General features: G+C 37.9%; 2 protein-coding genes, 1 long non-coding RNA gene and 3 other non-coding genes across 6 annotated transcripts in view; 1 reads left to right on the top strand and 5 right to left on the bottom strand.

Annotated features, from left to right (window-relative positions):
* LOC119084819 overlaps window positions 1-15,309 on the bottom strand; it is a 31,476-nt gene extending 16,167 nt beyond the window's left edge. Inside the window, exons 1-2 of the long non-coding RNA XR_005089150.1 lie at window positions 15,278-15,309; window positions 14,545-14,559 (exon numbers count right to left, since the gene is read on the bottom strand). This is a non-coding gene — a long non-coding RNA (uncharacterized LOC119084819). The remainder of the gene's footprint in view (window positions 1-14,544; window positions 14,560-15,277) is intronic.
* On the bottom strand, window positions 3,909-10,451 carry LOC119084805 (GPI ethanolamine phosphate transferase 3). The gene is made up of 8 exons (XM_037194876.1): window positions 9,959-10,451; window positions 9,763-9,904; window positions 9,352-9,702; window positions 8,720-8,941; window positions 8,548-8,657; window positions 6,857-8,477; window positions 4,351-4,823; window positions 3,909-4,291 (listed from the first exon to the last, which is right to left on the bottom strand). Exons 1-8 carry the CDS (start codon window positions 10,127-10,129, stop codon window positions 4,103-4,105), a joined length of 3,279 nt encoding a protein of 1,092 aa, XP_037050771.1. The 5' UTR covers window positions 10,130-10,451; the 3' UTR covers window positions 3,909-4,102.
* Window positions 5,179-5,250, bottom strand: Trnae-uuc. The gene has a single exon. It is a non-coding gene; the product is annotated as a tRNA-Glu (tRNA).
* On the bottom strand, window positions 5,448-5,519 carry Trnae-uuc. Its single transcript has one exon. It is a non-coding gene; the product is annotated as a tRNA-Glu (tRNA).
* Trnae-uuc lies at window positions 5,717-5,788 on the bottom strand. Its single transcript has one exon. It is a non-coding gene; the product is annotated as a tRNA-Glu (tRNA).
* A 2,239-nt stretch (window positions 15,310-17,548) lies between the features above and the next one.
* Window positions 17,549-25,029, top strand: LOC119084812. The gene is made up of 2 exons (XM_037194884.1): window positions 17,549-19,677; window positions 24,473-25,029. The coding sequence occupies exons 1-2, from the start codon at window positions 18,208-18,210 to the stop codon at window positions 24,719-24,721; spliced, it is 1,719 nt and encodes a 572-aa protein (XP_037050779.1). The 5' UTR covers window positions 17,549-18,207; the 3' UTR covers window positions 24,722-25,029.
* The last annotated feature ends 959 nt before the right edge of the window (window positions 25,030-25,988 follow it).

Below are 25,988 nucleotides of genomic sequence, written 5' to 3'. Positions count from 1 at the left end.
ATAAAATCGTGTTCTTGCCCCAATTTTAGTTGATGTCCAATCGTTTTTTTTGATATTTTGTTTTGTTTCCGATTTTTTTTTTTAATTCGCGACAATTTTTTCTTGAAGCAGAATCTCCATACTTTTTCGTTTGACGCCAGGTCATATTTGTCGTGCAAAGCTCGTATTCGGTGTTCAAGCTTCTCATATGTTTTATTTTTCTTTCTGTAATATGTTCAACTTGATGAAGTCAAACACTCATCATGAAAATGAATGTCAAGAACAAGCACTTTGGGCCATGTGTCACGAATAGAAACATAGTGTTCAACTAAAATTAGAATCACATTGGACAAGAATAATTTAGTGACTGTAATTGACTAAATGGTTTGTATGTAATGTGACTTGGTAAGGTCAAGGTCAAAGGTTTAACGCATTGCAAATATTGAAAATCGGCATTTTAGTAGCTATGAGTAGTAGTGATTGTTTGTAGTCTTAATTGCACTGCATGACTAGTAGCGCCCCAACGCTGTTTTTGTCACGAACACCCAAGCTATGGATGACTGACATCAACTGTGAGTAATTAATGGTAAACTAAGTGGCCTGTCCACTGTAATTGTTTACACGTTCATGCTCTCTGGGATTGTGCTCAGGCACCAGCTCGCGTATGTTGCAAGGTCAAGGTCAAGGCAAGTGTTACATGGAAAGGTCCTCTTGATTACATGTAATTTCTATGAAGACTATATTCAACTGTATTGAGACGAATTTTAGTAGCTAGTGCGGCCACAAGTCGAGCGACGTTGGTTGTTGTTAGTTTTAAGTTGTACATGTCAAGTTGCGGGCCAGCGCTGTTATTTTTGGACTCACATCCATTATATATTTTGGAGGATCAAAAGATGGTTCTGTCGGTAACACTTTGTGCTACAAAAGTTCCAACGTTCATATCCTTCTGGTCGTGTGCAAAGGCACCAGGCTTGATTGTGTCAGGTCAGGTCAGGAAGACAGTAATGAACGTTTAGATTTTAGTGAGACTGCTGATCAATTTTAAACTTCTGTAATACCAATAACAATAACATAGCCGATGCACGCACACGTTAAAGTAGATATTTAGGATGTGGCAATATCTTAGTTTGAATATTGGCCGAGTATTTTAAAGCAAAGGGTATTCAATTGGTCGTAGGTATGTGATTTGACGTTTTAAATCACAGTTTCATCTCGTGCGTTTGTCAGGGCAAATCTACAAGACCAAGTCGACGAAATTGATAAATGCTTGAAAAATCGTTTGTATTGCGTTCCTCGGCACCGGAAATGTTCAGATTTTTCATGCAAAGAGAGAAACACTTCCTGATTACGGAGAAATCAATATTTGGTCAAAAAAAAACACAACTCCTGCGATATCGGTTGCATGGAAGTGACAGAGTGTTGCATCATTTTACCATTAAAGGTCATTAAAGCGACGTATATGTCGTCAGCGCCCCCACCTTTTTGGGCTGGGGTTTTCGTTGCTGATTATTATGAGCTAGGTTTTGTGCTTTCGAATGATGCTACCCAAAAGTTTTGTGCTGCTCAGGCACCCGAGCACAAAACTACTTTCTGGTCAAAACATGTCACTTTGTATGGGAGACCCCTAATATATCAACTTTACCTAAAATACAATTCCAGTACCGTAATGTACACATTATGTGCTGACGATATCACCCCACCAATAGTTTAGTGCTGCCACCTGTGCCCAGCACCAAACTACTTTCTGGTCAAAACATGTCACTTTGTTTGGGAGACCCCTAATATATCAACTTTACCCAAAATACAATTCCAGTACCGAAATGTACACATTATGTGCTGACGATATCACCCCACCACTAGTTTAGTGCTGCCACCTGTGCCCAGCACAAAACTACTTTCTGGTCGAAACATGTCACTTTGTATGGAAGACCCCTAATATATCAACTTTACCCAAAATACAATTCCAGGACTGAAATGTACACATTATGTCCTGACGATATCACACCACCACTAGTTTAGTGCTGCCACCTGTACGCAGCACAAAACTACTTTCTGGTCAAAACATGTCACTTTGCATGCATGGTAGACCCCTCACAATTCTCAGAGTTTGTCTTGCATGCAACAGAATTCTTGCACAATAGTCTGAGTCCATTGTGCATGTAGCAAGAGGCTTGCACAATAGCCTGAGTCCATTGCGCATGTAACAAGAGGCTTGCACAATAGTCAGAATCCATTGTGCATGTAACAAAATGCTTGCAGAATAGTCAGAGTTCATTGTGCATGCAACAATAGGCTTGTACAATAGTCACACTTCATTGTGCATGCATCTCGATGCTCGCACAATAGTCAGAGTTCATTATGCATCCAACAGAATGCTTGCACAATAGTCAGAGTCCATTGTGCATGTAACAGAATGTTTGCACAATAGTCAGAGTTCATTGTGCATGCAACAATAGGCTGTTGACTATTCTGCAAGCATTTTGTTACATGCACAATGAATTCTGACTATTGTGCAAGCATCGAGATGCATACACAATGAACTTTGACTATTGTGCAAACATTCTGTTACATGCACAATGGACTCTAACTATTGTGCAAGCATTCGGTTGGATGTACAATGAACTCTGACTATTGTGCAAGCATTCTGTTGGATGCACAATGAACTCTGACTATTGTGCGAGCATCGAGATGCATGGACAATGAAGTGTGACTATTGTACAAGCCTATTGTTGCATGCACAATGAACTCTGACTATTGTGCAAACATTCTGTTACATGCACAATGGACTCTAACTATTGTGCAAGCATTCGGTTGGATGTACAATGAACTCTGACTATTGTGCAAGCATTCTGTTGGATGCACAATGAACTCTGACTATTGTGCGAGCATCGAGATGCATGCACAATGAAGTGTGACTATTGTACAAGCCTATTGTTGCATGCACAATGAACTCTGACTATTCTGCAAGCATTTTGTTACATGCACAATGGACTCAGGCTATTGAGCAAGAACTCAGTTGCATGTACAATGAACTCTGACTATTGTGCAAGCCTATTGTTGCATGCACAATGAACTCTGACTATTCTGCAAGCATTTTCTTACATGCACTATGGATTCTGACTATTGTGCAAGCATCGAGATGCATGCACAATGAACTCTGACTATTGTGCAAGCCTCTTGTTACATGCGCAATGGACTCAGGCTATTGTGCAAGAATTCTGTTGCATGCAAGACAAACTCTGAGAATTGTGAGGGGTCTACCATGCATGCAAAGTGACATGTTTTGACCAGAAATTAGTTTTGTGCTGGGTACAGGTGGCAGCACTAAACTAGTGGTGGGGTGATATCGTCAGGACATAATGTGTACATTTCAGTCCTGGAATTGTATTTTGGGTAAAGTTGATATATTAGGGGTCTTCCATACAAAGTGACATGTTTCGACCAGAAAGTAGTTTTGTGCTGGGCACAGGTGGCAGCACTAAACTAGTGGTGGGGTGATATCGTCAGCACATAATGTGTACATTTCGGTACTGGAATTGTATTTTGGGTAAAGTTGATATATTAGGGGTCTCCCATACAAAGTGACATGTTTTGACCAGAAAGTAGTTTGGTGCTGGGCACAGGTGGCAGCACTAAACTATTGGTGGGGTGATATCGTCAGCACATAATGTGTACATTACGGTACTGGAATTGTATTTTGGGTAAAGTTGATATATTAGGGGTCTCCCATACAAAGTGACATGTTTTGACCAGAAAGTAGTTTTGTGCTCGGGTGCCTGAGCAGCACAAAACTTTTGGGTAGCATCATTCGAAAGCACAAAACCTAGCTCATAATAATCAGCAACGAAAACCCCAGCCCAAAAAGGTGGGGGCGCTGACGACATATACCTATTAAAGCGTCTGCACACAGATAACATAACATAATTGCTGAGATAAATTTTTGAATTTTTTTATTCGAATTCCATTTCTTGCTACATTTAAACTAAATTTAAATAAAAACTAAACAAAACAACATTATTATAACAAATAACTGCGACCGGTGCTATAAATCGTTTCTCATTTCATTGCATGGACAACATAGCATTCGTTTCAAGCACTCCAAACGAGTGAGTTTGAACGCCCCTCACTTCGCAATTTTCTTTATAAAACTGACAGTAGCCGTGTGAACTTTAGCCGCTATCAAAAACCCAACAATTATGGCTGCGAAACCCAAGTAGCTGGTGATGCCCTCGTAAATGAATTTCGGTGCAAAGATTTTCCAAACCATCAAATGGCGACAGTGGATCGTGCATGCCAGCATTGAGCAAAATATCTGTCCGAAATGATTAGGCGTTACATTTAATGAAGAAAAAAAATATCAGTCATAAATACCCTTAGTCCCAATATGACCACCAGTGAAACACCCGTTTGAAACAGCGTTCCAATGAAAATGTACTCGTTCTCAATTAACACAATACATCCCCGATTAACATCGAAATCATGCATTGGTTGAACTACTTTCTTCGATTTATCGCTAAGCATTTCTTGTGGATTTTTCGACTTTCCGTCGGTTTTCGGTGGTTGCGGTACTAGTGATCGATACTTTGCAAACAAAGTTGGACCGGTGACCATAGTGAGTGGATACAAAAGGTAAATCAAAATTGGTCCCCCAAATGTGTTCAACAAAACCATCACTACTGATATGCTATTTGTATGGTCGTGTTGTATTGACGCCTGACGGCCGACAAACGCTGCATGCCAATCGATTTGCGACAGGGTTGGTTGATGTGATGTTGCGTAAAAGGCGTATTGGGCGAGAAGAGACCATGCTACCGTTGTCAGTGCAATTGGCTGAAGGCATTTGTCTACAAAAGGAAGAAGTTTTTTTTTGGTACTTCAATTGATTTCTTATGCTAAATTTTCTATTAAAAACACTTGAAATATAGAATTGATTAGACTTATTAACCTGTCACATATGGACATTCATCTGTTATCGATAACGACGACAAAAATAATTACAAGCTCTGGATAGTATGGTGTATGGTCTTTTATATAGTAAATGAATGTTTTAAAAAAATGAAGTACAAGATTTGAAATCAACCGATTAAAAATACTTTGATCGATGGAAGCAATTGACTCGATAATAATACCGGTCATATGCTTGCTGTCTGTAAAAGGTTAAATAAAGTCTCAGAAGAAAGGCAAAGTTGGAAAAAAATATTCCCATACCGGGAGTCGAACCCGGGCCTTCTGGGTGAAAGCCAGATATCCTAACCGCTAGACAATATGGGACGTGGCTTCACTAGGCATACAACACACATATGTCAAACTGGATACGGGAGAAGTCACTAAAAATGTAAATAGGATCTAATTCTGGTTCACTTAACAGAAAGATTGCTGCTTGCTCAGCAAAAATCGAGATCATTCTAGAAATGTTAATCAAAAATATTGAATCCGACGTAGTTAAATCCGAATAATAATAAAAAAAATTCCCATACCGGGAGTCGAACCCGGGCCTTCTGGGTGAAAGCCAGATATCCTAACCGCTAGACAATATGGGACGTGGCTTCACTAGGCATACAACACACATATGTCAAACTGGATACGGGAGAAGTCACTAAAAATGTAAATAGGATCTAATTCTGGTTCACTTAACAGAAAGATTGCTGCTTGCTCAGCAAAAATCGAGATCATTCTAGAAATGTTAATCAAAAATATTGAATCCGACGTAGTTAAATCCGAATAATAATAAAAAAAATTCCCATACCGGGAGTCGAACCCGGGCCTTCTGGGTGAAAGCCAGATATCCTAACCGCTAGACAATATGGGATATAGCTACTGTATCTCCTATGAAAAACTGAGGAAAAATCACTTCGCATACATAATGAACTGAAAATTTATTAACTTTTCTCAAACAACCACTTGCTTATGTTTGCGAAGCAAAGCAAAATTTTATTTTTAGATTGTGTGCGCTTCTCTCGTAATAAACTTGATAAGTTAACGATGTAGTTTCTGCGTTTCTGGTGTCAACTATTCTATTTTACGATTTTTCTACTAAATTGATTTCATTTTGTTTAATGAATAGTAATATGAAATCAGGAAAAAAAAACTCTACCAGGTGAAAGTGACGCAAGTTACAACATAACTGATATCGCTGAGGTTGACGTGACGCATTCTGCGGCTGTATGCAAAAGTTTTATCAACAAAAAAATGACCCGAAACATTGTAGAAGAAAGATTTACGTCACCAGTGGCAGATGTTGAGGAAACTACTGTTAACCGTCATTGGAGCCAAGGGGGAAGTCAAAAAGTTGGTGTAAATATATTCCGCTGTCCCAAAAAAAAAACTTTCGTCACGCCCGCTTACTAACGTGCGGGCATGATCTGCACTGTAAAATAGATCACCAAAGTTGATATACTTTTCGCAAATTTAGTGCGGCTACGTATTGTGAATTCTGTCCAGCGGTTTGCTATAAATGTTTTTTTAGTCTCAAATTCTGGGCTAGGTCAAGCTTCAGAATCATTTTTTTAGCTATCGCAAAACGAAAATGTTTAAAATCTCTCGAAAAAATTAGTCTTTTTCAAATAACGTTTTATGGAAAAGTAGGGTGACACCAGTCAAGTCATGCACCAATCTATTGAACTTAAATAACATTTTTTAAAGCTGAGATCAGAAGCTGTCAGATGTGCGGTAATATCAATATTGGAAAAGAAAAATGCTTTAGCCTTTCATGTTAGTTTTCCAGCAATGCATTGGAGTCGAGTGTATGTACGACAAAATTGTTGCCTCGAAGGTCAAAAATCTAGGTCACATCACTTTACAAATTGGATTTTAAAAGAAAGAAGCTTCCTATTTCCGGTTCTGTCTACTAAAAACCAAAAAGATAACTACCACTTACCCAATCTACGTTCCGTCTGATATCTCAGCACTGCGTTCAAAATTGCGATTCCAGCAGCCGTGTACAATGACAAAAACAATCCACCAGCCGCATTCGGTCCCAACAACAGGGCGACCGTCAAAGCCACACACGAACCGACCGAAATTAACACAGATGAATGGATCGTGGTGAGTCCATGAATCAATGGAATCTTGTACACATAATCGTCCCGAACGTTTGCAAATCCATTAGCATTCAATTCGTTACGAATTTTGTGGAAAATGTGCGTAATACCGTTCGCTGGTAGTAGCGACAGACCACTGTCGTCTATGTCCACCAGAAGCGGTGAAATAAGCAGAAGAAGAATTTGTACGGCAGAAAGGCTGTAAACGATCCAAGCTAGTGCATCGATGTGCCATTGATTGACACCATGGGTTGATGTTTGCGATAGAATGAAATAGCTGCCCACTGCAGTGCCACCCAAATATGCACCGGATTGGGCGAAGAATACGTGAAACGAATGTCCTCGCAAATTTCCGCATGATTTCAGATGCAAACGCGTCAAAATGATGAAAATAGCCAGCGCTAGAGTCGGATGATAGATGCTTGCGTCACTGTTGCTGGCAGTTGATGGTCTTCTGTCACTCTCGTAGTAATTGCTGACAGTTTCAAAATTAGTACAATTACCCTGCTCCTCTCGACACCGGAAATACACATGAGAATTTCGCAAAACGACAATCAGAATCGTCGTCAACAGTGCTAAGCGTGTGAATGGGGCTCCAAAAATGGTGTTCAATTTCCATTTCGTTCGCAAGTCGAACAGGCCGCCTGTTTTCCAGATGGAATATAGAAATGCCAGTAACACTCCTGCCAGCATGTAACACAACACCTGTTGCTCCTGTACTATGTAACTGTTCGAGAAAAACACGGACACCGACGCTACAAGCAACAAACGCGCAAACGGATTCGTAAACCGAATTTCACTGAGACTCTTCGCTATTTGGGGCCAATTGGCCATCACCAAGACGGCAAGAAAGCCAATATTGTAAATGGACACCAACACAATAGCCGCGTGTTCCGTCGAACTAAAGCCAAACACTTGCCACGTATACTGCACCACTACCGTTGCGATGAACAGATCGCTGATGTACGCAAAAAACAAAATTTTACGAGAGAACACTTTCTGCAGCTGGTACACTTTCAGGTTGCCGATCAACAGTGATATGAAAATCGTTTCGAACGCGACAAACAACAGTCCTTGCATCATTTGGCCCGGATCGAATTTCACCCAAATGTCGCTGCATATTCGATGCACATCGGCTAGGTACGCATGCAAGTCCTTATGGTAATTGTCCTGTGCTGCCGGCGAATACAACGAAATGGCGCGGTAAGAGAGTACAATGAATTTCGTGTAGTGTTGCTCCAAAATGTCCTGTTCGAACAAAGCCTTGGCATTATCGGTGATGTTAGCGAGATACCGGCGTATTTGGAATGCATTATGCCAAGAATGCATCAGAAATTGTTGACGTTGATTGAAGTGTTCGGTGGGTACGTCGGGAATAATGTTGTAGTTGATGGTACCAAGATTCGAAAATGGAATCGGAACACCGAGTGTGATGGCAAGTGTGGGAACTAGATCGATCTGAAATGCACGCGAAAAGATAACAACTGCACTGCATATTTCATGCTGATGACATACGTGCTTAACATACCTGTTTCATCTCTTGCGACGAAAATTCCGGATCGTCGAAAAACTTTCGTTGTTTAGAATATGCAAAAAGTAGTGCATTCACTTCGTCCGCGGAGTCACCGCCATGATCCCCTGTCGATTGGATTGTTCATTATTTTTGGTCACCGGAAAAGTGTATCGTTCATGCGACCTACCTGTTACCGTCATTCCATGGTCACCGATAACGTACAATGTGGTGTCGTCGTCCATCTGTTCGATAACCTTCTCGATTTCCTCGTTCATTTCGGTCAACTTTCGTGACATTTCGCTGTGCAATGGCCCGTATTTGTGACCGCAATGGTCCACGCCCAGGAAATGTGCAATCATCACATCCCAGTCATTTCGCTTTAATTCGTTCGGCAGAATTTTCCGTATTCCTGTATTTCCAGAGCAAAATGAGAGTGTGAGGTTTAGGTTGTGGTTCAATGTTCGTTTATGTTGTACAAAATAGCGGCAACTATTTTTCAGAAAAAAAATCGTATACCACGAATCAGACGCTTCTGGGCCTCTGTAAAATACATCGATCTGTGACGACGCACAACTAGGGTATGTAGACCTCAAACAGAAACAGATTTCTCTGAAAAAAATCCACTTAAACTCACTTTGACGAAAAGCTCCGGTATTAGGTGTATAGGTGAGACAGACAACATGAGAGTAAAAAAAAATTGATGCCAAAGAAGAAGAAGCGGCAACGATTTCACACACAAAATTCCAATTCTTGGACTTTCACATCTACCATCGTCTTTGTCAACATCATTCCCACAAATCCTATCTTAGCCATACTAACCGTTATCGACCGTATCGAGATCGTAAATATTGAAGCTGGGAAACGGATACTGTCGCCTGAAACGATCTGGGAACAATTCCACCCACGTACTGTCGCCCATAAAGACAATTGATAAATTCTGGCGCACCATTTGATCGATAATGTTGTCCTCGTTAATCTCTGGCGTTGCAAAGTTCGATCCAATGTCGATGAATGTTGGCAAACTGCCAGTGGTCAATCCTTTCAGACGTTGCATCGTCGTTGTCGGTGGATCGGCTTTGAAGCGCAACAGCCGCGCATGATTCGGATCTTTTTCCAGCAAATCATGCATAATCGGTAGACGATTTTCGTGTGGCAGTGGGTCTTTGTTGTCTGAAAAAAGAACTCGATGCAGCGATACATTTGGACGACAAGTGTCGGTTTCGGTTCTACCTTTATCGTACAATCCAAAGTCATACTTTAATGCATCAATCACCAATAGAATGACCTTCGATTTTTTCGGTAGACAGAACTCGGTAGATTTGTTCAAATCGTTGAACATTCCATCCAGTTTCGATTTGGACAGGCACTTGTCCTAATAAAAGGAGACAATTTGAATAAAATGCCGTTTGTAAACAAAACAATTTACATTCTCTTCGTCAGCGCATCGTTCCAGTGCTGTACAGTTTGTGTAGTAAGTGTTGGTAACACGGGACAACAGGAATCCTTTCGAAAATATGTGAACTCCGGCAGATAAGGTTAACACTAGCCATAACAAAACAAAAAAATACCGGCACACGTTACCCCAATCCCCATGCATGTTTTAACCCAGAATTAGCACGGGCAGTCAGTGTAACTGTTGGAATTACAAGAAATTTCCGGCGAGATCTGAGACACTCGAATTAAGTTGCACGAACACAGAACTTTTAAGGTTAAACAACGGCAAAGATTTCATCACATTTACGTTCCATCACACAACAATAAAATGCCGCAACTTTATCTCTCGAAAATCTATTTCTTTTCTGCTTCTACGATTAGTGAAGCCGAGTGGTTGTCTCTGTTTTTATTTATTTAATGTGATACTGACACACAGACCGATGTTTTATTTTGTTGATAAGTTCGTTTTGAGAGGTTTGACAGAATAATGCACTTTCACTAGAAGACTTGCTGGTAAATACTAGAATTAAACGTCTCTTCTAGGTGATTTTTTAGATGGTCCTTAAGTTACATTATGTCACGGGGTGTTCAAGTATAGTTAACTACTTAGAGTAATCATACTCCAAGGTTAACTATAAATAACGTTATTTATGTAACAAGATTCGTATGGGAGGTATATTATTGCACTAAATGTCAGGTTGCCAATCCGAGGCGAAGCCGATGTGGACTTTGTATGAGTTATTACAACATTCGTTTTAGAAAATGCAATGCAGTGTGATCGATCAAATTCGAAGAGTGATTGTTTGCAATGAAAATAAGATTTTTTGGGCATTTGCCTATTTCGATTCTCGGTTGGCACAAAGCGATCCTTTCAAAGGACAAAGCAAGATGTGTTACAAATGTTGTAATGAGATTTTTTCAGCACACGACCCAATTTTCTACCCTGTGCTGAAAAAATCAACATTACAACACTTAGCAACACAACCTCCCCGATTTTACAAATGTTGATGAGGTTATGTCTCTATCGATGAAATTTGACAGTTCGAATGGCCTTGGAACAAACCTACACAGGTCGCCGTTTCTTCAGTGCGGCAGAAACCCCAAAACCCCGAAAACGTTCATAATTTTCCCAAGGCTTTATAATAGCACTGGTAAATCCAGTGAGTGCGCTTTGAATTTTGAATGAACAATTGAAAAATAAATTTCAATTCACTCTTGTATGAGAATATCGTGAATTTGAATGATTACATGCTGCAATTTAATTCAGAATTTATGATAAACAAAAATTCTGAATTAAATCTTTTTATATGTGCGTTCCTCAGTTAGTGCAAATGTGCTTCAGAGCCATAAAGTCATGTAATTGCCACATTTATCCAGAGCCGGCTTAACACGATGGGCTTTAGGGGCTTAGCCCCTTGGCGCTGGATAAAAGTGGCGCTGGAAAACTAATAATGAATCGTGTTTAGTTTACTGGTTTCATTAGAATAAACTACTTTTACCGATATTTTAAAAAAAATTTGCCTGCAGCGCATTTATGTCATCTCTTAAAAAGATAAGGCATCACAGTTTTCTTGTTTGGAAATTCCTGATATCCACTGTATCCAGAATACTGGGAAATCAGGAAAATTAAACTTCAAATTCTTGATTGGCATTTTATTTCCGATCAGTAAATCAATTTTATCATCGGGACACGAGGGGTAACCGACTGGCCAAAATGGTGGCAAATCAATTTCTAATTCCTTTCAATTCCGTTTAATTACCTCAATTACCGGACCAACTCGTCTAATTGCCGGATTCGCTCTATTTCCTTTCAATTCCGTTCAATTCCGTTCAATTCCTTTCAATTTCCTTTCAACTCCCTTTCAATACCCTTTCAATTTCTAAAGGAACTTCCTGTCAATTCCTTTTAATTGCTCTTAATTCCTTTTATTTCTTTAATTAACGGATTAACACCACTACTTACCGGATTCGCCCTTCAATTCCTATAATTTTAATCAATTCCTTCAATTCCACGAATTTGAATTTTCGAAATAATTGCTCGATATTTTCAAATACAGCCAAGGATAGTCAAAAAAGTACATTTTTATGATTTTCGTGTTTATCGATTTCAGCTGTTTTAACAATACAAATTACAATGGCAAAACAGCGATGAAACACGTATAGAATAAAAATGCACTTTTTTGACCGTCCCAGGCTGTAGATATAAATTTAAAGTCAAAGTTAAACCCTGGAGCATTTTGGAAAAAGAATCGTCAGACTATATCAAGATAAAATTTGAAACAACTATGTTGTCCAACATTTGTGACTTTAGAATCTTTAATTTTTACTCATACTTTTAGAAGAGATTTTTCAATTTCAATTTAGATTAAACCGTCCAATTGACTCCAGTTTTGTTTAAAATGATTTCACATCGCACATCATTGTTTATTTTAGATAAATAGTATTTTTCGTACAAAGCCAGGAAATGGCGAAAAACTTTTGTGCATCCGACAACTGAAATATGACATATTTTGCCATGATTTTTCATTAGGAAATGTCAGTTTTTCCCGGACTATATATCGTGCAGGAATAGTTTTTTACGTATATGTTGTGGACGGTATATTTTAGGCAATTTCGCGGATTGTAGCGCGAACGAAGTGAGGACGAAGTGGCCGAGGTGTAAGGCAGGGTGACACCATTTCACCGAAATTATTCACGGCGATTCTGCAGAGTATTTTTAGGAAGTTAAACTGGAGTAAAATGGGAATAAAGATAAATGGAGAGTACCTGAGCAATCTCCGCTTCGCTGATGACATTGTACCGATAGCAGCGAATCTAGGTCAGGCTCAGCTTATGCTACAACAGTTAAGTGAAGAGGCGAGCAAAGTTGGCCTCAAGATGAACTTATCGAAAACAAAAGTCATGACCAACATCGGGGACGATAGAGAAATCAAAATTGGTGACACTGTCATTGAACGAGTCGGCAGCTAAAATAAACCGTCCACAACAGATGCGTATACAACTTTTCATGCTGAGGGCCTAAGTTACGAGAAACATTCCGTAATTTATGCCCAAGGCATGAAAAAAACTTCATTTCTTGACGATTTATGGTGCGGGAAAGAAATTACATGAATTTTTCCATGACTATACGATTGATTAATATGGTGAATGTGAAGTGTGTTTGTTTTCAAGTAAATTGCTGTGTTTTGTCTATTTCAGTTGTCCGATGCACAAAACGTTGTTCGTACCTCGACAGGAAATGGATTTGTTCAGCACACGTCAGCAAAAGCCAAAGCACTCAATTTTTTGTTTCGTTCAAGTGATCGACATCGTAAGATTTTAGGCTTTTGAAAAGTTGATGTCGGTGATGCCTTTTTTTGTAAATTTGATTTGAAACTAGAGCATTTCGCATCGGCAATGCCCCAGCCTAACATTCCCCCGATGAATATTCACTTGTTTGTTGCGGCTCAAACTCTTCCGTATCTGATTCACAAGAATCCTCTGAAGAAGAATCCTTCAGTGTGCATATTTTGAACATAAAAGGACGTTGGACCTGTTCTAAAATGGAACTGATCAACACTGTACACTGTTATTTATTGTGCGGGAGCTTTTAAAATTAAAACAAAAAGGAATTAATGTGGTTTTGCATTCGCTGGTCCTTCTTTCCGATAATCACACTTATCAGCATTTACACTCATTTACTTTCAATTCCTTACAATTCCACATATTTCCAGTCAATTCCTATCAATTCCGATCAATTACTGCCAATTCCGATCAATTCCGGTCAATTCCAATTATTTACCGGATACTACGGCAATTCCTTTGAGGGTGTGTAGTCAATTACCCGAGTCGGTTACCCCTCGTCGGGACAGCTCTCAACATACTCGTCTAGTAGTAGCAAATGTCATTGAGAGGTAATAACATGGTAGATGTAAAATTGTTATTCAAAATCAATCCAAGGTATCTGCTTGCCTCAAAAAAAGTTTTACTTATCGACGAATTTTGTCTAAGACTAGCCATGAAAGAAAAATAAAGTTACACACGGAATGTATAGTCTTGAAAGTTTCTTGATGGAAATAATCTACAAATTCTTTGCTCGCTTCGCTCGCGGTTACTTTCTCCTTCCTTTCACGTTTAAATGAATATCAGTGAAATGAAAAAACTAGGCTCCACTTTATGGGTAGATCAGGTCCTTTCACTGACTGAATCTTTCAATCAATTTTTGCGATTGTTATAGAAATATCATAAAACTGTCCTTCGATTCTCATGTGATCGTAACCATAAATATTCGTAACTTGACAGTTGCGTGTATAAAATCCCATAAGACCATACAGTCAAAGGCAGTCAATTTTCAGCATAAATTTTCTTCAGCTGTTTTTCAGCTGATCCACACATACAATCAAAACTGGTTTTCCTTGTTCATACGGTTGAAGCTACTACACGCACGCGCATGATAGTGGTAAAACCGTATAAAGACGTATAAACGGTTGTGATTGTTTTTATGGATCAGCTGAAAAACAGCTGAAGCTAATTTATGCTGAAAATTGACTGCCTTTGACTGTAAGATCAAGTTACGAATTCTTAAAGTAACGAAAATACGAAGAAGATTTCTTGCTTATGTTTTGAACAAAAATGAAACTCGTTCAATTTTTTTTACAAACCACGAAATCACTCAAAAAAATCTTTTCGAAATGATTTCTGGATTATAACTCCAATACTTTCCATTAACGAACCTAGCCTCAGAAATTTCAGTCTACTCGATTCAAAAACTTTTTTGGAAATACATTCAGAATTACTCGAGCTACCGTATTATCAATCTTCGAGACGAAAATTCTTGACTTGACTTGACTTGACTTGACTAGAACATAACAAATTGGTGCCTGTGACGAAAATTCTTTTGACAATATCACAGAGGTCACCCGTTCCTTTATAGCTCATCTTCAAACTTAACCTCAGGAATTTCATTTCTTGACGATAAAAAAAAATGGGAATCCTCAAGTTATCGTGTTATCAAGAGACGAGACAAAAATTCTTTTGGGAGTATCATAGAGATCGCATCGCCCGTCCGTTCTAGCCTATCTTCGAACTTAACCTCAGGAATTTAATTCCTCGTGGATTAAAAAAACATTTTTGGAAATCCGTGGCAAATTACTTAAGTTATCGTTTTATCAAGGAATGAACAAAATGTGACAAATATTTTAGAGTGTTTATTATCCGTCAGACCCATGACTTTCAGTCAAGATAATTATTTACGACCGAAGTAAAACTTAGCTAGGCTACAGAATGTTACAACCCAGTTAAACAACAACCCGGATTGGTTTTCAGTTAAAACAATATTTTGTATAGGACTGCAACCTTTGATTTCGAGAGTTTAAAGAAGACTTGAATGTTCCTTTCAACCACAAATTTTCCACTCGACATTTAAAAACTCGCACGAATTGGATAGCATTTATACATCATCGATCTGAAGAATATTTAGGTTGGGACGAAAAAAGATGATGCAATAATTTCAAATATTTCGTTTGATCCTATCACTTCTTTTTCTTATTACTTGAACATTCATAAAATTTATTGCGTATTAAAAAAAATAATTAGGGAATAAGGAAAATCTACAACTAATAGCTCTGATGATAGTGAAAATGAAAATGTTAAATTTACTGTGTGGAGGATTTTGCATTCAGTAAATATGTAAATAATGCGTTGTTTACACTCCATCGACGCCATCTATGTTAAGTGGCGCAAAACATACAAACGGAAAAAGGGACCCGCACGAAGGGTGTTACGCAGTTTAATTTTTTAATACATGAAAATCTACAAGGCGACATGAGAAATTAAATTGATATTTTTTATTTTGAATGTTGTATTGCTTCGGTGGTGTTCCGAACATTGAAATAATATTTTATGCATGAAGATTTCAAGTTACTTGACAATGAAATTGAAATTTGGAAATAAAATTTTTGTTTTACGCGCCCTGACGAGATTTGAACCCCAGACCTCTTGCGTATGAAGCAAGCGTTCTACGTATCAAACCACAGGACTGAACAATATGATGTGTTCAGAATTCTCCAGCTGGTCTGACGAAATAATATAACTACAATAGATCTCATCGGTTGGCGAAACTGATGACAGCACAGCTCAGTGCAGTGGATTACTTTGACGATTTTGTGTGCAAACTAATTATCACCAACCTCGTAAAATCGGAAAATTATTTAAATTCCTAAAAATGCAACAACAAATTTTAGACATTTTTTCGAGCAATTTAACGCTTTTATTTTCCTTCACTTCAAATATAAACATTTCACGGTTACTAAAAGTGTCTAATTCAATTTTCCATTATCATTTTCTATATTACCTTGCATTACCTTCAGTATGTTTATATACTTTGTGTTGTCCAATGAACGTCAACACAGGGTATGGTCGAATGTCAAACTTTGTATGGAGCGGAGGCCATAGCAATTTCATATAAACAAACTCACCTCTCATGAGAGGTGAGTTTGTTTGTATGAAATTGCTATGTCCTCCGGTTTGTATGAACAGACCATACCTGGTTTAGACTTTCATTGGTGTTGTCTAACTCAAAGTATATAAACACTGAAGGTAACGCAAATCCGCAAGAACACACGGACCCCTACTTTCGGGTGAATATAGTTTTTATAATGTTGGACACAAGTCAAATGCACTTTGTTAGGTTGCAACACATGCCAAAACTCAATACTAAACAACACATTTCCAACAACATTATCACGCCAAACGTCACGGATGCAACATAACAAATCTTATATTCACCCGGAGCTTGGGGTCCGTATTTCTTGCTATTCCCTGAGGATTTGCGTTACCTTCAGTATGTATATTTACCTTGGTCTAACTTACACTTGTGCAACATGACGGCCCTAAATACTTCTAATTCACCACTAAATACAACTTGACGCAAACAAATTCAATACGTGTGCAACATGACTGAGCTAAAATTCACCTGAAAGTTCGGATCCGTGTAAAACTGTAGATTTGCAGTGTTTATATACTTTGATAAAATCAATGAAACGCAGTTTGTTTTTTTTGTTGGGTCAAGTTGAATTTCAGTGTAGACACTGGCTGTAACCACCGTAAATTACCAACCCATTTGACCGATTACCAGCTGGTCCACGGGATAATACTCGTTAAACGCCTGAGCTTCTTTAATTAAATTAATTAATTTCTGATTTTATTGTTTTTTTAAATCTTTGAAACGAATAAAACAATTCTTATGATCTGGAAGTTCCAACTATGGGCGGTGTTTACTGTAATGTACCATCCGCCACCGGTTCGAAATCATTTCGGTACATCTGTGGTATTGTCGGTAATGAGCTGGAAGGTATTACCCGTATTGTACAGTTTGTATATATGGAATTTAAACCTAACAGCAATTAAAAAGGCTGCTAGTCGGTCTACCAAAATATTGTGTTCGAAGTGTCAAACCCCAGTTTATTAGTAATCTGTGCACTTTCTCGAACATACGTAACACGTTAAAATTATGACACCCACGAATTCGTACGGGTCTGAAAATGAACGAAATGAACGAAATCGCATGCGACAGATGCGACAGCACAATATAATGTGACGACACAACGACAAGCGAGACTTTTGTTCATTATTCACAATTTCAAAATGGCCAAAAATTGAAAGCAAGTTACTATCCGAGCAAATTGTTTATTTGAAAATAATGGAGATTAAAAGCGTTGAATTTGACAAAGTGACCAAAATAACAAAGAATCTATTTCCAAGATCAGCAAAGTACAATCATATTACTGCGATCACGAGTGCAAAGTGTTTAAATCCATCGAGAAATAATCGACTTTCTTGCCGTAATAATTCCAATTGCAATTGCTGTCGTGTGTGGTGTAACAGTAGACGACTTCAAAGTAATATTGTGAACAAGACTACATTTTTTCAAGGACGACGACTATTGTGTTTGATGCGAATTCGTAAAGCCTTGCACCAAAAAATGTTACAAATCGATTTTCGTTCGAGTGTTGATTATATGGACAATTATTGATAAAATATTCGGTCAACATGACGTGAATAAACCACAAACAAGACTATTCTGTAAACCAAAAAATAAGCAAAACATTCTGTGCTATTTGTTAACGTGCGCTTTACTAATTTTTTTGTGATTTTCATATTTTAGGTGAATTTAAAATTGATATAATTTTAGTGAATTTACTGCAACTAAATAGCCACACATAAGCCCAGCTAAAAGTTCCAATTTTATTTTTATTTTCTGCAATGGAAAAATATCGAAACAGCTGCAATACATCGTCGTTGAACACAACGTATCCGTTGAGCACCAGTCGATTTTTAAACACAGGACCATTGTACACAATGGGCAGCATGGCAACCAATATACAACAGAAAAAACAACACGGTCCACAATTGCTAATGAACACCAACTCAGTGGGCACTGCCACACAATTCCAATTTATTCCAGCTAGATATCGTCACGCCACAACCACTGTTCACACGCCGTTCCAATTCGATATCGGCATCAACATGGCACCCATTTTGAACAGCGTCAAGACATTCTTTTCGAATTTACTGAAGCCAACCATCCGAATGGACACAACGTATGCAACAGTTGGTGGTGATACGGCCACCGAAAAAAGGAAGTGCAATTCAGCGCCCAACATTTACATGGGCATCATGTCGGACGGTAAATGTGCCGGAGATTTTGACAAAAGTTGTTTCGTTGATACGGTCGACTACGAAATGTTGTCCAAATTGACGTCGAGTACAAAATCATTTTCCGATTACAATTTGCCGATCAGTGCGGTGAAATCCAGCAGTTATGGCAGCAGTAATCTGAACATACCAGAGTCCACGGATATAGTGCCGGACATGATTACAAAGAGCTTTGAGCAGCAACCAATATCACCACACCATACAACCAAAGAGTCCAACGTTAAAATATCACCTCCTGCGTCACCGATAGCTGTTCCCCTAATGCAACCGCAGCCGATCTCTAGCATTAACATACCAACTGTGCCAAACATGACACGAAGGGCCGATAAAAAACGACCGCTGAAGGAGAAAGGCAACAGAAAGGCAAAACGAAGAAGCGGAAAGAACCAAAAAGAGAAAGGCAAACACGCACTGGCACTGAACATCCATGAAGACTGTGTAACAGAAACCGAAACAATGTCCATGGACGAATGGGACGAGCCACTTGTGATCATCACCGCTTCATCAGCAGCAGCAACAACACCTCCATCAATCCAACCATTAACTGATTCAGTTACCTTCTCCACGGACGATTTTCCCGCTATGCCAGCTCATTGCCCACCAACGAACTTCGGCACACAGACATTGCCCAGACTGTCACACTGCGTAGCAGCACTGATCGGAAAGCGTCCCCAACGTCAGTTGTCCGAATGTGACAGCGAGGACAGTTTCATTGTGTTCGACCACGACGACAAACTAACGCCGTCGTCGGTCGAGTCGAATCTATCGATTTGTGATCGAATTCGCAGTCGATTGTCGGTGGGTGGACGTCAGAGACAAATATCAGAAAGCAGCGATGACGATTTCATTTGTTTCGAAATGGAAGAATCAGATACGGATGGTGATGATGATTATGATGAGTACGATGGTGAAGACTGTGACGAAGAACCAATGACGTCGGTTTCGGATTGTGAAAGTGAGGTGGATGTTAAATCGTCGGGAACCAATCCACCCGATTCGGGTTTTGAAGATAAAAAGGTGAGTGAACTCTGAAAATTTTGGTTTCATTTTTTCTTTCTATTTCTTACGGACCTAATGTTCTCCTAGTAAAATTATCTTTAACATAAAATTATCAGTTCACCGAAATGGTACGATAAAAAATGTTCCCATTCTACCGACCTTGACCTTGAGGAGGCTACTTTGAGAAATGGTAACACATTTTATTAACCGCGCAACGTTATCTATCATCGGCGTTAAACCGCATTAACCGAGATAGTCGATGAGTTGCTACGGGCGCAGCGGTTCGTTTGCAGTCCATGTAATTTCATCATTTTGGAATTTTTTATGGATTTACTATTCTGATACAATCGATAAGGGTTTTTAGCATTCATCTCTTCAGTGAAGGTGTGCGTAGGCTAATAAAAAGTGCCGGGCATACATAGTAGCAAACTATCCGAAAATTGTCAAAATTTTGAGATTTTTTTTCCCACTCCCGCCCATACTTGTATCTTGCGCGCGCGTATCTACATTTCACCTCAATTCCTCGTCGTAGAGGTTACAGTTTCTTCTAAAAAGTTATTTTAATTTTCATGACGCACAAGCCAAGGTAAAAATTCCTTAAAACAAAAGCTCTCATTACGAATTCGTTCCCAGTCTGCGCCGTTCAAAACAACATTTGCTTACTTAAGTTGCTTAAACGCATTTTAGTTTCATTTCCAACTGTTTTAGTTGTATACCGTTCTACGGAAATTTTTGCAGTCATAAATTTTATGGCTTGCAAACGCGACATTTATTCTACTGTCATAAAAATACCAAAAATCATTAAATAAGTCTGTATGAACGGACATAACAGGTAAAAAGAGCCAACAAACAAAATTTGCAACTACAACAAAACCAACTGCCCACTTACAGATCGTCATCATTTTATGAATCATGAGTCAATTTTTGTTAGAATGACGAAATGTTTCAGATGGAAACTTATATTGGACGATCAATGTCGTCACTATTCACTAGAATTTACCATCATCGGTGTAACTAACTCTCACGTTTTTGTTTTTCGTTCTCCGAATGATGTTTTGGTTTACGTGCCTCCAGTCATGTTTACGTATTTATGAATTCAATTTCTCTCCTAATGTGACTTCGAAGAATGAGACTTTATTTTGCTTTTTATCTGTTTCGTTTGTGTTACATTACTGCAATTGTAATAGTCAACCTTGGGCTCTCAGTACCTACAAAACATTGATTATTTTGATTACGAAAAGTCATGCACCTGGAGTGGAGATTATATCTGTCTATTTCGTATTTATTTATAGTCGGGGGCCTTGTGTCGAAACGTTGTCACTACATGTACTAAAGACTACTGTAGCAGCATAAGTAGAATTGATTCTGTGATCCATGAGAAAAATATATTTGACATAAGATGACAATTTTTCACATTTTAACGCACCAACTGCAACCATTTTCAAAAGTGAGCCTCTTTTCGAAATTTAGAAAACTTTTGTACTGAAACCATTTTTTTAAAACCATTTTCGATGGATGCCACCCAAACTACAAATAATTACAAAGAAAGACCAATAGCCATCGAGACTTCGGATGTTTCTTCAACTTCGTAACTAATTGTAGGCGTATCAATGTCTTAAAAAAAATCCGTTACTTTGAAATTGTGTCGCTGTACTTACAGCCCTTTACTTGTCAATTGGGACGAATAATAGAAAGTGGCCGTCTTGTGTGAAATAGAATCCCCTCGGATCGGTAGTACACGAAGTAGGAAGTATACTATTACCATCATTTACCTTATTGATAAGTAAAGTATAGTTTCCACTTAAAAAGAGCACTCCGTTAAGCCTCCGTTTACATGACAGTTGTAAAACAGAACAAAAGAACTGTCACGCAAACGGAGTGGAAATTGAATTTATTTCAATTTTTTACTCCGTCAACGTGACAGTTCCTTTGTTCTATTTTACAACTGTCATGGAGGCTAAGCGGAGTGCTCTTTTTAAGTGGAAACTGTACTTATTGCTATCGTAACAAATACAGTAAACGTCGACTATCTTTATTGATAAAGTTTATTGGAAAATAGAGCGTTGATACGTCTAATTCAAAATGTATACAAAGAAATACGTTGAGCAGACTGTGCTAGTTTACAATTTTACAACCATTTATTCATTATTTGGTGACGAAATTCTTCAGAATTTCTCTTTTATAATAATTTCCATTCAATTAAACTCAAATCGTAAGTGGAAATGACGCGAATCCATTTCACTTGCACTGTTGTAGTAGGGGAAAATTTCGTTTCTAACCTTTCTAAGTGCTGTAGATACACATAGCAACGCCAGTTTGTCATAAAATTATTTTGTTTTCAGGCCTTTTCCGATTTTATTGAAGTGTCAAACTTGCAAAAGCTACGCAATTTGGTCGATTGATTTCAATCCTCAAAATCGCGTAGCTTTCCCAAGTTTGAAATTTCAAAACAATTGAAAAAGGCCTGAAAAACAGAATAATTTTCTGTCTGCTTTTAATTTTATTACCATTAGGAATAGAACCAATCGAAATTGTTGTGGGTTAACACTAAATATAATGGTACCATGTATATGTGGTGTTGTCTTCCCATTTGTTTCAAGTTTGAGTTTCATCCGTCCTATCGAGAGAGAAAATATTTAAATATTAGCTCAAATTTTTCATATAAACCTGCTGCTGAAACTCAATTACAAGGCGATTTTCCTTTTGAGGTTACTGTTTATGAGAGTTAAGTACCGATAATTTGGCCTGATTCAATTATATTAGATTACATTACTTAGTTGAAATTACTCCAATGCTTTGGAAAATAACATCATTTATGTAAACAACTATCGTTTCGATTTCAATTTTGTTATTGGTTACGGATTCCATAAAATTCTTTCGAAATTAAAAGTTTTGTTTCAAGAATTTTGTATTAACAATTCGAAATTGCGAAAACGTATGACCACCAGTTGCGTTTAGTAGTAGATAGCCAGTGGTTTTTTTTTAGTCTGTGTCCCATAGCCATTACGCTGCATAACTGTATGGTTTGGTTTTTGATAATTTTTATACAACCGCTAAATGTGGATGTCCACAATGACCACAACTCATTAAATTAACGTGAGATTTTGCGTTCCAAACGTATTTTGTATTAACAACACCTACGAGGTAATTGTATTATTGTTTAGATATAGTGACAAGTTCGTTTGAGGTAAACTGAAAATTCAAAATTGTCAGCGTGCTATGTGTTTTGATCTCATAATGGACTCTTCCAAAGTTGTTAGTTTCTTTCTGTTGAATGTCTCACACAAGATAGCTAGTTGGATTAAATGCGAATAAACAAATCGAAGCGTGTGCGAAGGTCAGCCCATGCCGAAGGCAATAATAGTCAAATTTTATTTTAATTTAAACCAAATAAATTTTCGAAAATAAAATTGATGAACGTATTCAGTGACAACGTTGCACTTTTTCTCATTTCCTATAATAGAGATATATAAAAATGAATCATAATAATCTAATCACAATTCGTTTTCAGTTTATTTGTTTAATAGCCGCACCACATAAACAATCCGGGAATGAATTTATACGTCCGTCGGCATAATAAAAATTTGAGAAATAAAATTCATTCCATTTCGTCAGCATATTAATCGCAATCTCAGCAAATATTTTGTCAGCAATGTAGCTTTTCTGGCATGTAAAGTATTTGTCGAATTACGATTGATTTTTTTTGTATCCTGCAAACCTACTATAGCAAGCAACCCGATCTCATTAATTACGAGCCATTGCTCTTTAGTAAAATTGAAACAAAAATTCTGTTTAACATACTTTCTTATCTAGAAAGCAGAACAACAGTGCACTTTTTTATAAGAATTTCAATTTTATGACTCAAAGTGTGCAAATTCAAAACAGCTGCTTGACTGACTGAGAATTTCATTTTGTCCTTTTTGCCACTTCAACCGTATAAACAGTTTTGATTGTATGTATGGACCATGGACCAACTGAAAGCTGAAGCAAACTAATGCTGAAATTTCACTACCTCTGACTGTATACCAATTTTACATGCTTATGCACGGTAAAGTGCACCTTTCATCACTGCTTGTGACAGGAAAAATGCACTTACCGTCCACAAACATGTAAAATGTGTTGCGTCACTGCTTGTAAATGCTTGCAAGTGTGAGGTTTGCGGAACGAGCCGAGTATTTACAAACAGTGACGTATACGTTAACATACTATAAATGTTACTTGCTCTAAGCTCTATGAATATTTGAACAGTGTGTCAAGTAAAACAAACTCGTAGATAAAGTGTTTAGACTTAATTCATGTAGCATTGTTGCAGTACAAATAATCCGCTGAACCGCAACCGCACTGTTATTCTGATATAAATTTTTAGTACAGTTTCAGTTCAGCTGAAATTTCGTTTGAGTTGTAAAGACGAGTAAAGCTTACTCTTACAACTTTAGATATTTCATCTATCGATTTTATTGGCATAACAGCTTCAAAATTTGTTGGAAAAAATCGCTGATGTCCACAAATGAAGACTCGCTGTGATCAAGTTTACACATTCCATTTCCCACATATTTTTCTCATAAATTTCAGAAAGATCTGAATTACTGGATTCTCCTTCAAGCAAACATGATTGTATCTGCATCTGAGCTGTAGCGTTGTTTTATAATCGTCCAAAACATTCACCATTTCCACTACCCCTCTATCATTTTACAGCAAGAAAATAGATGTAATCAATCATCAATCACCGTAGTTGCACATACTTCTCCCTTATTACCTTCATGTATATTCAACACCACAAAAGCCTAAAACAAATCTCTCTACTTAATTCCAGGTACGCTTCAACTTAAAGCCCGTCGTACATGTCCTGAGAACGTGGAGCTTCGCTTATCAACAGGCGCGTAAAGGTGAATGGGAACAATATGGACGAGATCGCGTACGTTTCTGCGACAGAATAAAACGCTTAGAATCAACATTAGTTCCCATATTAAATTCCGACCATAGGCAAAAAATCTACTGTGATCGATTTCTGCAAACAGCAGTCAATGATACGTCTGCAGTTGGTGCAATAGACAAGCAATGAAAAGAAAGTAAGACGTCTGTCTGTACGTGTGAATAAAATAATATGTTATGGGTGTATTGAGGATAACACAAAAAAAAAATCAAATTACAAAAGTGAGATAAAGAAAACAAAAAAAAGATTAAAAAAAATTTAAAAAAATTCGATTTTCTTCAGTCTGTTATGGACTTTTAAGCAAAATTCATTTAATTCGTCAAAAAGGGGGAGCGTACTTTTTTAGTTAAAATTCTGTTTTGATTACCAAACTCTGGTTAAAATAGTCGATTGTTTGTAATTAAAATGAAAATCTATTAATATATTTAAAGCCACAACAAAACATTTTATTTTTCTCCCATTTCTCTTACAATCGGGGAACTCTATTACATTCTACGTAAGTATTTGTTGTCCAAACCAAATCGAGAATACGCATCCTCTCGTTGCAATACTTTCTCTGCATTAGACAGAAAATCTATTTGAAGGAGTGGAGGGCTGAAAGTCAACATGTGCTTAAGGTTACAATTGCATCATAATACTTATATTAAGGCAACGGATATTGAATCGTGACGATCTTCGTGTATATGTTCAAATCAACGGTAGGTATAATGAAGCGAATATTTTCAAGCAAATCAGAAAAAAATAATTATTTACCCTTCCGTCTTGATTTAATATCCGGAAAAAGTGATATGAATTTACAGGTGATTTACCTCCGATTTTTTTTTTTATTAAAAATTATTTAAAATTCAGTATTGCCGAATACCGGTTTTCGAAAATGGGCGCTAAATAGATTCCGTATATAAATACACATATGACAATTTTTGCGCCTGACGATCATAATTCGACGCTTTTCGTCACACACTCTAATGATGAAATGTGCGTTTTTTCGGTACTGCTCACACCAAGATGGCCGCGTCCGAAAAAGTAACTTTTACGGACGCAAAAGATGATTCTTATAATTTCAAAGTAATTTCAACGTTTATTCTCGCAAATTATAATACAGCGTACTCAAAGTCAAGCATTTTGTTTACTTTTGGTAAATATTTATCGTGCAGTTTCTCAGTACTTTGATTTCCAGGTTACTGTTCCGTTTCGGTGACACAGGAATGTTCAAGCACAATGCAACCATTTGCGACTGCGACTGAATAACTCTTACTGTATGATTCACTGAATCCAATTGGCCAGTAACCGAATTCCCAGCAGCAACGTCGACCGAATCCATTTGTTGAGTCATCGAATTGAATGGAGCAATTGCATGTAACCGAACTGACCGGAGGAACTGTAATATCCGAATTGA

The sequence above is a fragment of the Bradysia coprophila genome, unplaced genomic scaffold (assembly GCF_014529535.1).
Source record: "Bradysia coprophila strain Holo2 unplaced genomic scaffold, BU_Bcop_v1 contig_94, whole genome shotgun sequence".
Lineage (NCBI taxonomy): Eukaryota > Metazoa > Arthropoda > Insecta > Diptera > Sciaridae > Bradysia > Bradysia coprophila.
The sequence above is the reverse complement of the archived record's forward strand: the minus strand, read 5'-3'. Positions and strand labels throughout refer to the sequence as shown.

Coding starts and splice junctions, on each gene's coding strand:
- LOC119084805 (XM_037194876.1), bottom strand. CDS start 10,129: ATGCATGGGGATTGGGGTAACGTGTGCCGGTATTTTTTTGTTTTGTTA. Junction 8,942..9,351: donor TCTCGATACGGTCGATAACG/GTTAGTATGGCT, acceptor CTGGAAATACAG/GAATACGGAAAATTCTGCCG. Junction 8,478..8,547: donor CGTCGCAAGAGATGAAACAG/GTATGTTAAGCA, acceptor CGTGCATTTCAG/ATCGATCTAGTTCCCACACT.
- LOC119084812 (XM_037194884.1), top strand. CDS start 18,208: ATGGAAAAATATCGAAACAGCTGCAATACATCGTCGTTGAACACAACG. Junction 19,678..24,472: donor CGGGTTTTGAAGATAAAAAG/GTGAGTGAACTC, acceptor ACTTAATTCCAG/GTACGCTTCAACTTAAAGCC.